Source organism: Phalacrocorax aristotelis, chromosome 1 (assembly GCF_949628215.1).
Source record: "Phalacrocorax aristotelis chromosome 1, bGulAri2.1, whole genome shotgun sequence".
NCBI lineage: Eukaryota > Metazoa > Chordata > Aves > Suliformes > Phalacrocoracidae > Phalacrocorax > Phalacrocorax aristotelis.
Window position 1 is genome coordinate 47,882,324 of NC_134276.1, and position 11,770 is coordinate 47,894,093.

The 11,770-nt window shown below is 53.9% G+C and overlaps 1 protein-coding gene and 1 long non-coding RNA gene across 2 annotated transcripts; one reads left to right on the forward strand and one right to left on the reverse strand.

Annotated features, from left to right (window-relative positions):
* Window positions 1-240: 240 nt before the first annotated feature.
* POU4F1 (POU class 4 homeobox 1) lies at window positions 241-2,788 on the reverse strand. Its single transcript, XM_075089340.1, has 2 exons — window positions 2,300-2,788; window positions 241-1,296 (listed from the first exon to the last, which is right to left on the reverse strand). Exons 1-2 carry the CDS (start codon window positions 2,420-2,422, stop codon window positions 241-243), a joined length of 1,179 nt encoding a protein of 392 aa, XP_074945441.1. The 5' UTR covers window positions 2,423-2,788.
* Window positions 2,789-4,836: 2,048 nt separating this feature from the next.
* On the forward strand, window positions 4,837-11,760 carry LOC142055413 (uncharacterized). The gene is made up of 3 exons (XR_012659924.1): window positions 4,837-5,698; window positions 6,290-6,360; window positions 7,274-11,760. It is a non-coding gene; the product is annotated as an uncharacterized LOC142055413 (long non-coding RNA).
* The last annotated feature ends 10 nt before the right edge of the window (window positions 11,761-11,770 follow it).

Genomic DNA, 11,770 nt, shown 5'->3' on the forward strand with positions numbered 1-11,770 from the left:
TTTTTCCCCGCTCATCGAGTAGTTCGCGTTTCATTTCTACATCATCGTCCCTTGGTCCCCGGGAGCTTCCCACGGCGTCTCGGGCGACGGCGGCGGTGGGTGGGTGGAGGGGTGGGTGGAGGGGTGGGTGGGCGACCCCCGCGGCCCCGGCCCGGCCCCCTCACAGGGTGCCCCGGTGCCAGGGCCGCCCCCACCCCAACCTCCCGCCCCCCCCACCCCCCCCCCCCCCCCCGCCCGCCCTTAGTAAGTGGCGGAAAATTTCATCCGTTTCTGCTTCTGTCTCTGGTTGCAAAACCAAACCCGCACCACGTTCTTTTTGAGGTCCAATTTCTCGGCGATGGCGGCGATCTTCTCGGAGGAGGGCCGGGGCTGGACGGCGAAGTAAGCCTCCAGGGAGCGCTTCTCCGGGGCGGCGATGGAAGTCCGCTTGCGCTTCTTCTCGCCCCCGTTGAAGAGCTCGGGCTTGTTCATTTTTTCCCGCTGGGCCCCCTCGGCCTCCTCCAGCCAGGCCTGCAGGATGGGTTTGAGGGCGATCATGTTGTTGTGGGAGAGGGTGAGGGACTCGAAGCGGCAGATGGTGCTCTGGCTGAGGGAGCCCACCCCCGGGATCTTCAGGTTGGCCAACGCCGAGCCCACGTCGGCCTGGGTTACCCCCAGCTTGATGCGGCGCTGCTTGAAGCGCTCGGCGAAGGCCTCCAGCTCCCGCGGGTCCGTGTCCGAGTCGCAGATGGAGGCCAAGCCGGCCGCCCCCACCACCGCCGCCGCCGAGGCCACCTGCCCCGCCGCCCCGTGGTGGGCGGCCACCAGCCCCGGGTGCGGCAGCCCCGACGGCATGTTCATGGCGGCCGGGTGCGAGAGGTGGCCCAGGCCGTGCATGTGCGAGTGCGGGTGGGCCGAGGTGGAGATGAGGCCGCCGCCGCCCCCGCCGCCGCCGCCGCCGCCCCCGCCGCCTCCGCCGGCCCCGCCGCCGCCGCCGCCGCCCGCCCCGTCGTGGCCGCCGGCGCCGCCGCCGCCTCCGCCGCCTCCGCCGGGCATGAGCGCCAGGGAGGGGGAGGTGATGTGGTCGAGGAGGTCGCCGGGCTCCAGCGCCTGGTGGTGGTGGTGGTGGTGGTGGTGGTGGTGGGCCAGGGGCACGGTGGAGGTGGAGGTGCAGGGCACGCTGTTCATGGTGTGGTAGGTGGCGTCCGGCTTGAAGGGATGGCTCTTGCCCTGCGAGACGGCGATGTCGACGGCGGCCAGAGCCTCGGCCCGCGCCAGCAGGGTCTCATCGAGGCTGGCGAAGATATTGCTCTGCAGCTGCGAGGGACACAAAACAGAGCGGGGTGCGGGGAGAGGAGGGCAGCGGGGCGCCGGCGAGGGAGAGGGGGCACAGAAGCGGCCAAGCGTGGGGCGGCCGGAGGACGGGGCGTGCGGTGGGGAAGGAAAGTCGAGGGAGGGGAGAGAGAGGTGGGAGAAGTTGGGGTGACCGTGCGGGGGGAGCCGGCAGCAGTGAGCGCGTGTAAAGGGGAACGGGGGACACACACACAAACAGAGCCAAGCGAATGGGGAAGCGGGGTATAGCAGGAGACAGCACGGGGAGGTGAGGGGAAGTAGGGATGGGGCCGAATGGAGGGGGGGGGGGAAGCGGGGAGGGGGGCAAAGGAGGAAAAGAAGAAACGAAGGCAGCCGGGGGCGGGGGGGAGGGAAGCCGAAAAAGAGAAGACGGAGGTGCAAAGGGAACAAAAAAAAAAAAAAAAAAAAAAAAAGGAAGGAGAAGAGGAGAAAGGAGGAGAAAGAGGAGAAGAAGAAATGGATCTGTAACTCTCAGCTGGGGAATTGTGTCAAACACAAGAGCACATAAAGCGCATTCGTTTTCAGAGGCCGAGTCATAAAAATTAATAGAGAAAGTGGATGAAGTCGGAGACTCGTGTGAACACCGCTTTCAAAAAAGATCACAGGCGCTCAGATGATTGCAGAGGAAGACATGAAAAAAACATTAAGCGCCGCTTGTCAAAATGTGCCTCGCAGCGGTTTTTTTATTAATGCACATACACATACATGCAGTATACAGAAAAGAGAGAGAGAGAGAGTGCGTGTGCGTGAAAGAAAGAAAGAAAGAAAGAAAGAAAGAAAGAAAGAAAGAAAGAAAGAAAGAAAGAAAGAAAGAAAGAAAGAAAGAAAGAAAGAAAGAAAGAAAGAAAGAAAGAAAGAAAGAAAGGAAAAGAGAAGGAAAAGAGAAGGAAAAGAGAAGGAAAAGAGAAGGAAAAAGAGAAAGAAAGAGAGAAAAAAGCGAAGAAAGCTGCAGCTGTCTCTCCCTTACCGGTGGAGTTGGTAGACATGCTCTTCTTATTGCTTCCGAGCTGGAGTGTAGAGAGGGATATTTGTGCTCAGGTAGGGTGGGATGCATGGCAAAATGCGGCTGCTTGCTGTTCATGGACATCATCTTGAAGGCTTGGCATGTAAATCCACAAACGCTCCTAAAGTCGGGGGAAAAGTGCTCTCCGGGCGCTCTCCTCCCGCCGGGGGAAGCCGCGGACGGCGGCGGGTGGCGGTGGCGGTGGAGCCGGTGGCGGTGGCGGCGGTGCCGCAGCAGCGGACCCTGCCCCCGCCGCCGCCGCCGCTGCCGCTGCCGCGGTGGCCGGGGCTGGGGCTCGGGTGGGTGCGTGGGTGGGTGGGTGAGCGGGCGGCGAGGCTCCCTCCGGCCCCCGCCGTCTCACTCCTCCGCCTGCCGCTGCCCGGCGCCGGGCGCGCTGCGCTGCGCTCTGCCCGCACCTGAGCCCCGCATCCCCTGGCTACCGCCGGGCGGGCTCTCGCGAGAGCGCCGCGGCTCCGGCTTTGACAGGCATCAGCTGTCTCCCCCCCTTCCTCCTCCTCCTCCTCCTTTTCCTCCTCCTCCTCCTCCTCCTCCTCCTCCTCCTCCTCCTCCTCCTTTTCCTCCTCCTCCTCCTCCTTTTCCTCCCGCCGCCTCCGGTCGCAGCCTCCCCGCGCCTTGTTGCATCTCCCGCAGCCCTCGCCCCGTCTCGCCGGGGAGGCGGCGGCGGCGGGGCCGCCCTTACAGCGAGGGGCGCCGAGCGCCGGGGCGACCGCGGCACCTGTGGCTGCCACACGTGCGCGCCGCGCGGGCCCGGGGCGCCCCGACGGGGCGGGGATGGGCCGGGCTGCGGGCGGGCGCCCCTTCCCTGCCCTCCCAGCGGCGGGAGGAACCGGCCCACGGCACCGAAAGGCAAAGGTGGGTCGCCCCTGCCGCGGCCGAGGGGGGAGGCGAGCGGGCGCTGAGGACCCTCACCGCAGAAAGGGGGGCCCTCCAGCCGCACCCCGCTACTTTCCAGAATTACGCGTTGGCCGCTTGAGAAGAACCAGGGTGGCAGACATTCGTTCGAAGCACTCAGAGGCTACCCGTTTTCATATAATTTCATTTCCCCTCCCACCTCCACCCGTGTAGTTTTGTTGCAAATGTTATTGTGTCAGGCACCACTGGTGGCAGCCGCTGCGCCCACGAGGATCGTGGGCTTTCTGCATGGCAAGCGCCGCTGGGGTGGAACTGTGCGTTTCCTCCTGGCTTCCCAACCGGCCCTTGCTCCCGCTCCGTGGGAAAACCCAAGTTTTGCTGGCGTGGTCTGAAGCAGAAAGCAATCACTGACAATATATCTTTTTTTTCTTTTCCTTCCTTCCTTCCTTCCTTCCTTCCTTCCTTCCTTCCTTCCTTCCTTCCTTCCTTCCTTCCTTCCTCCCTTCCTCCCTCCCTTCCTTCTTTCCTTTCTCTCTCATTCTCTCTTTCTGTCTTTTTCTTTCTTTCTCTCTTTTTCTGTCCTTTCTCTCCTTTCCCCCTCTTTCTCTCGCTACCCAGGTACTTTTTATGGAAGAAACGGGTCGATTCCATCCTATAGAGCCTGAAGAAAAGGAAAAGTAGTCTGGAGAATTATTTTCTCTGCATCTTTCATTCATCCTTTCTTTCCCCTTTTTTCTTTCTTTCTTTCTTTTTGTGTTTGTCTTACTCTTCTCTCTCCTTTCTCTCCTTCTCTTTTCTGTGGTTTGTTCTTTGAATACTTTTGCATTTGAATGAAATAGTTAAGGAGCGACACCAGGGTTGATAACACACGGTTGGTTTTCTGAGGGATTCGGGGTTACTGTCCCGTTTTAGAGCAGATTTTTTTTTTTCTTTTAGCCGCTTATGAAGTTGGAGGCAAAACTGTCGAAGGAGTGAATCTCCTACTGTGCCTGTGGGATTCGTGTGAATCCCTAGGGACACCCCCACACACACACCACCCCCCGGTGAATCCTGTCCCCTGGGGCACCCTGGAGCTGTTCCTCGGTGCCCGAGCAGATGCGACCGGGTTTGTTTCAGCAGGGCTGCAGGCGGGCAGGCAGCGGGGTGTTTGGATCAGGGATGTGACAACCTCGGAGTGCATCGGAATTGCTCCGTTTCTCTTATTTATGCACGCAAACACAGCCGAAAGGGCACGCAGGCACACACATACACACAGAACGCACACCACAACCCCAGGTAAAGTCCACATTTGTCTTCATAAGCCCTTCCCCAGCTCCCCATCCAGGCCGGGGGGAAGGAGGGAACGACTGCCAATTACTTGTGGGAAAGGGAGCCAGGGCTCCATCCATTACCGCGTCCCCTGGGGTGGCTGAATGCAACTTCCCTCTGAGGGGGGTGAACTTGAAACGGAAAGACACTGACTGGTCTGAAGCGGGGTTGGGCTTTCCTTCTATATCGAAATCATTGCATCAGAATAGCCAAATCATACTTTATGTGGATTTCTTTCTCTCCTCCTCCTGCCTTCCCCCCCCCCCCTTTTCTTTTTTTTTTTAAGCCATAGGACTTACTCTAGCTATTTCTCAGCTCCCATGCCTTGTAAATAAAAAGCGTCCCGGGGAAGGGATGGAGAGGAAGAGGAAGGTGGGGGACACCACTCCTTTTCACCAAGTTGTTGAGATGCCACCAGCTCCAGGAGAAAGGCCGGAGCCAGGCTGCCTTTCCCGCCCGGCAGCGACAAGCCAGCCAGTGGCGCACACGGCGGGGCTCCCGGGCTGATCCCGGCTCAAGGGGGGGGCGGAAAAGCCCGGCTCACTTGTTCGCCCAGCGGATGAAGGCGTGGGACGCTGCTCCGCCCGGGACGCGTGGGTGCTTCTCTGCGTGTCTGTGCGTGGCCCCGGCTCGCCAGGACGCTGGCAGGCCAAGGTCGCCAGAGAAACGCTGAGAGCAAGGGGAAAATTGTGCAAGCGGCGACAAAAGGCCACCGCGGGAGGTGGGGTTCTGGGCTAAGCGATGACCTGCCTTCCTCCCCACACGCCACCGGCCTTGCTCTGCCTCTGCGGCCGGGGCCCTTAACCCCTTTGGCGCTGGGCTGGCGGGGGTCTGCGCTCGGGTAGACCCCACCAGCGGGGGCAGGCGCCGGTGGGCGAGACCTTCTCCCTGGCCGGCGGAACATCAAACCCCTCCGGTACTTTCCAAACGACCCCCTCCTGTTCACCTGCTTTTTTTTTTGCTTTTTGCTTTTTTTTTTTTTTTTTTTTTTCCAGAAAGGCAGCAAATTCAGCCACTCTCCCACCTCAGCCCCGAGCGCCAGCTGTAGGTTGAGGAGGCAAAGACCTCCAGATGTTCTAAGGCTCTTCTGTCCCGCCTCCCCGCTGCCTTCTGGAGGCAGGGATGGCGACGGGCACGTTGTTTCTCCAGCTTCGCGATGTTCATCCTGCTGGATTCTCCTCGGTTTGGCAAATGGGGGTGTGGTGGGGGTGGGGGTGTGGTGGTGAGGAAGGGATCCCGCCCGGCTGCAGAGACACCTCCTCGCTCCTTCGTTAAAACTTCCAGGGGCGCGGTCCCTGTTGGGGGCGGGGGGGGGGTGGGGTGGTCGACAGCCTCCGGGTTGAAGAAGAGTAGAGGCCACGGGAGGGGGAGGATTTTTTTTCAGCTACCGTCCCTTCTCAAGCCCGAAAGGGAAAACTTTTCTTCGCAGTCCTTGGGACACTTTTTTTTTTAATTATTATTCTTTCGGAAGAGGTGAAGCGCTAATCATTAAGCAACGCTTAAAGTCACAGCCCCCCCCCCGGGGCTGCCTCGACGGTAACGTCCGCTGCGGTGCCGCGGTCCCCGCTGCCGCCAACCCACCCCCCCCTCCCCGCCGAGCGCGGGGGGGTCCCCAGGGCTCGCCGGGGACCAGCCCCCCTTGTCACCAGCCCCCGGAGCCCCCCCCTTCTCCCCCACCACGCACACATACAGAACCGGCTCCCAGGGAAGGCGGCTTGAGCCAGGCTCAGCATCGCACGGGCCTGGTAATAGATTTTATCTTAATGTTCGCAGTTATTTCTATTTCTCGTGGGTACGTCCAGCCTCATGAATACTGATGGCAATAAACTGGCAGGCTTTGAGGGGTGAGTTCATTGGAGATACGACCATGCTGTAGCCCTACTTTTATGGCCCAAGATGCTCAATAAAGCGAGGGAGGCATATATATATATATAACGCATTTACTTGTCTCCCGTAGTTTTCTCCAGCTTCAAAGGCAAGAAAGAGGCGGATTTCCTTAATTGACTGAACTGCCTATCTCGAGAAAGTAATAAAGTAACCCCTTATTACCGCAGTGAAACGATTTATAAATTAATTACTGTAACCCATTGTATTTGATTTCTCTTTTTAGGATTCCCCATAGATGAATATACTAAAGCTTGGGATATTAAGTATTAACGTCTGATCATAGTTTGCTGTGTATCCCGACTTTGGAGGGGGGGGGGAAGTTAATGTGGAGGTTATAGAACCGCTCACTCTTAACCTTCTGGATATTTTTATTTCACCAAACGTTAGCTTTACACTTTTTTAGTTGCGGTCTTTGCCTACCCTGAGCGCCAGCAAGAACACTGAGAGAGGACCTACAGTACGCGTGTTTTTTGGTGAAGTTCGCGGAAAGTCAATATCCCATTTAGTGTAAAAGCTATTTTCCCTTTAGATGACAAAAATCAACCTTCAGGAGAAAAAAAAAAAAACAACCAACCAACCCACCCTTTGGGTGAATGCACAAAAAGTATTTCCATGTCCTAATGAGGACTTTCTTTACATCAGCAAAGACCCGCTAATTACTGATGTACAAGCCGCAATAATTGCTTTTGCAGCCAAAGTGTAGAATGTTGTCATATTAAAAATTGAAACGCTTGATGGTGATTTAAGTCCCAAGGTAGTTCACCACGTCCCCTTTCGGGAGAGTAAGGGGGCGGGAGGAGCCAGGCAGAGGTCCGGCGGAAAGCACTGCAGGTCCTGTTGCCAGTAAAGTTTCGCCCTCTTTCTTTTAAGCGATGCGGAGGGATTCAAAAGCACACCGAGAAGCCCCATCCAGCAAAACACCTCCCAGACCACGCTCGCTTTCCACACAGGCAGTTCGTCCGTGGGCAAAGCGGTTGCTGGCTTTCACCCGCCCCCGCGATCTCTCCCGCTCCCGGGACGCCGCATTTCGACGGGGGAACCGAAAAACCGCTGCCTTCCTCCCCTCCGACAGCCCCGGAGAGGGGCTCGCAGGGGGCAGGGGGTCGCTCCTCAGCCCGGTCTCGCCGCGCTCCGGGACGCTCTCGGCTCTCCCCGCCCCCCCCGCGCGAATCAAAGCACCTTCCGAGGGGCTGGGAAGTAGTTGCCTTGTCATGTAACACATTGCCCTGATTTATTATAAAATTTTAACGAAATCATGCATATTTTAACAGCCTTTAATCACTGCATGAAAATTTAATTCATGAACTGTAGCGCGTTTAAATAAATGAAGTGTTAATTCATTAGGATTAATTAATTTGTTAAAGGATTGTGTGCAAGGTTAAGGTGGAAGAAAAACTCTTTGTTAGTTTCGCGTCTTAATCACCAGGTTTTGTTAACAGTGAAGGGGGGGAAAAAAACCCCAAACCCCACGAGGAGGGTTTGCGCGGGGTGGGGTGGGGCTGGGGAAAGGCAGCGCCGCCGCAGAAAGGTGGGGGAACCTCGGCCTCCCCCATCCTTTTCGTCGTAGCTGGGGTCGGGGGGCCAGCAGTGGTCCCCGGGCCGGTTAATGTAGTTAATCCCAGGCGATCAGCGGAGGCACGTGCCAAGAGCCCTGGGCAGGGGGTGACGGTGGCAGCACATCCTCTCGCCACCACCCGGGCAGGGGGGGTGAGGGCTTGGTCGGGAGCCGGTGCCAATGCTCCCCTTCCCCGAAATATGGAGACGGCTCTTAACCGGCTGGGGAAAAACCATGATGGACAGAGTTTTCAGTGAGGTGCGGCGGCCCCCAGATGGGCTTCCAGGGGAGAGAGGCTCAAGAAAGGGACATCTCACATCCACGCCCCGTCCCTGGGCTTCATTTCCCCAGCTTGGAACCAGCCTCCGATGACCTGGCTTACGAGCATCAGGTGCAAGGAGTCACCGCTTGATGGATTTTGACCTTGTCCGCCTGGCTTCTCTGGGGAATGGCAGGCAGCACCCACACGGCTTGTGAGAGCACTAGGGAGGAGACAACACTTTCTGCTGAGAAAAGTTGAAAAAACATATCAGGAACACAAAAGTCCATTTTTCAGCCCGGTCTCACCCTCCCCTGCTGTCTCCCACTACATTCACAACCACCAAAGCACCCACAGGCTTTCCCTTACGCCAGCTGTGCTTTACCCTCCATCCTTCAGCTAACGAAGGTGGCTTTTCCAGTTAGAGTTAAGGGACACCGAGGTGATGGCTCGATGTTAGGCCACGAAGGCAGGAGAGACAGCCCACCCCTTTGGGCCAGGCCTGACAAGCTGGTGGCTTGTCACAGAGGTACAGGACTGCTGCAAGGGACCAAAGGCGCAGGGAGGGCCAGACCAAGATTCGTAGCCAGCTCAGCTCGCTTATCACCTCTGCAGGCAATCTGTGGAACAACCCTGAACCACCACATCAAGTCACCTCGGAGCTGCTTTTCCTGTCATCCAAACCTGGGAGGAGAGAAGGGAGAAGCCTTAGTCTATTCACATGGGATGGTCCTAGGCCAAAAGCAGCAAGGACGAAGTCTCATCTTTGCTGCTTGAGAAAGATCTACCATAACCACAGGACAGAAGAGGTGCATAAAGGCTGTTTTTCAAGGCTAAGGCTGATGGAAGTCAGAGGCAGGACGACTTTGATGCTGTGCAAGAATTAGGATCCGACTTAGTTGGTTTAAACTGCCTTTAAATGGAATTATTTGGTGAGGGAAGCAGTTGTGAAATGAAGGGGGAAGGGAGATGTGTGTTAGCACACCTTATGTTGCATATACAAGCTATGCATTGTCCCTCTGTCCTGTTTCAAAAAGAGACAGTAAAGCACATTCCAAACCAAACACGGCCCAAGTCAGTACCTGGTGCGGGTAGGCAGAGCTGTTCCAGCAGCCTTCTACCTGAGGAAGCAATAGCAAGCAGAGCCGGGCTCTCAGAAGGCCTTCAGGGAATCACGCAGAAGCAGGGCACTTGCCAGACCATGTGTAGGTAGAACTGCCTGCAATGAGGTGCAAACCTGACCCTGGTGTTCTTGGTCTTTGGTGTAACCCAACAGACTTCACTGGCAACGAACTGAGGCCAGTAGCAATCTCACCCTCCTGTGTTACCAATACTCCTGGCGAGCGTCCTCCTGTGTTACAACACGCTGGTTGCCTCCTATGTAGTACAGTAAGTGTTACTACATGAAGTAAAAATTTTATGAGCTATTAAATATCATTAGACATCACAGCTCTCATCTCTACATCGCTCTGAAACATCTATTGTCTTAATCAAAATTGTAATAGTTAAGTTTTAGATCTTGTATATTCCAATTCTATGTTACTACATAACTAGGTAACAATCATAAAAAATTAACAGCAATGAACTCTCGTTTAGGCCCTTTTATTCAGGGAGCACGGTAAGCGCAGCAAGAGGTTAAGCAAGCACAGCACTGACAGAACACAGCCTGGAGAACCAAAACCCCATGTATGGCTGACAAACTTACAGCTGAAGAAACCCCATTCATTACGTACAGCTTAAATTTTTAAGTTGATATTGCACCAACCACTCCATCAAACTTTAAGCTAGAGGGAATACAATCTACATTAACCAAATAAAATGCAGAATCTAGAGTGTGGTAGGTGTTTTAAAGGCTTTTAATTAAAAAAAAAAAAACCAAAACAAAACCCCCAAAAAATGAACACCCCCCCTAAAACAACAACCAAACCAAAACAAACCCCAGCCAAACAAAATGAGCCTAAGATAGAAGAATCCAGCCCTGTTTCAGCTTTACCACTTGTGAAACATAAAAGGCTCCTACTTAAAGCACTGGATGCAATCACAGTCTGCTCACTGTATCTGCAGTTAGGATCTGAGGGTATGAGAGAGCTTGGAAATCAAATACTCATGGATAACGATGCTTTCTTGCCACAACGTAGGAAGTGCCAGCCCGGAGCTGGGAGGCTGTAGGTGACGACCTATGTGCTCCCACGACTGCTCCAAGTGGAAAGCCAGTACTTGGCCTGAAATGCCTCACTCTCTGTCCCCACTTGAGGATAGAAAGCTTACATTTTTGATCTTCAGCATTATTTTAACCTTAGGCTTGGCTCATCTATCCATTTAAGTTGGATAACATGCAAAACCAAAGTATCCTTATTGAAGAGCAAGCCCGTAAGCTGTGTTCCTGTCCAAAGGACTAGAGAGTAGCATGAAAAAAACCCAACCCTTTTTCCTTTATTCTAGTTTGATTTCAGGTATGATACCAGTTGTATTCATGTTTCCATCACTGAAAATGACTCCTGTATCAGAGGTATACTGGGGTATGAAACAAAGCCCACAGATGCACCTCACCCCAAACAATGAAACAAAACAATGACCTTAATGCTTATTTACTGTGTATTTATGATTGCTTTGCAATCATATTTTAAGAAAGTATTAGAGATGTATTTGAGAAGCCCTTGCCTCTTCTTCCAAAGGGTTAAATCAAAGCAGCATTTTTTGACTTATTAGTAGAACTAGTCAAATCAAGTAGCAGCTCATGTCCAGATGGTTTTGCCAGCTCCCTAATTTCTGAAAAACATGTTGAAGTTGAATGACTAGATTTTTCTGTGAAGATTAAAATTCAGCTGGTGTACTAAAAACAGAATAGGAAAGCACAACACCATCCTGCCTCTCACCAGAAACGGGTCCTTGCACGCTTGGCTTGAACGCCGGGTTTTTGGTAAAGCCGATTCTCGAAAAGAATGAACACACTAACTGCACAAATTCATGCACACGTTACAAGGTAAAGCGTAGTTCTCGTTAGAACTGCTTACAGGGCTTAACTTTAGAAAAGGTGAGCCACTCTACTGAAATTTTCCAAGTGTCTTTCCTTCTTTTCAAAGGGATGAAAGGCAGCGTATGGATCTTTCATATCACAGGTATCGATGAAGCAAGGATGTCCGTTTGTAAAGGAATGCCATCAGAGGCCTATATAGAAAGAAAAAACTGATCTTACAATTAAATATGCCCTTAAAAAAACCCCTTAGACACAATAATGCAAAGAAACCAATTTTGCTCTGCTGCTTAATTAGGTCTCCTGCCTGTAGTAGGCCATCACATTATGTTGACCTGTGCAATACTTTATGGAAGAGTCACCTCCAGAGAGGCCGAAAGCCATTTCCATCAACTGTATCGATGCTGACACTAGAATGGTAATATGTCTAACAAGGAGGAGGAGGAAGGGAGATTTGATTCTTTTTTTTTGTGAATAAGCTCACATTTATGTTTTCCAAAACTAAGATATTTTCCAAATTATGAAAAACAAAACCAAAAAAGTTTCCCTGTTCTCTTTTTGCTAATTCAATATTTGAGG

Coding starts and splice junctions, on each gene's coding strand:
- POU4F1 (XM_075089340.1), bottom strand. CDS start 2,422: ATGATGTCCATGAACAGCAAGCAGCCGCATTTTGCCATGCATCCCACC. Junction 1,297..2,299: donor CATGTCTACCAACTCCACCG/GTAAGGGAGAGA, acceptor TGTCCCTCGCAG/CTGCAGAGCAATATCTTCGC.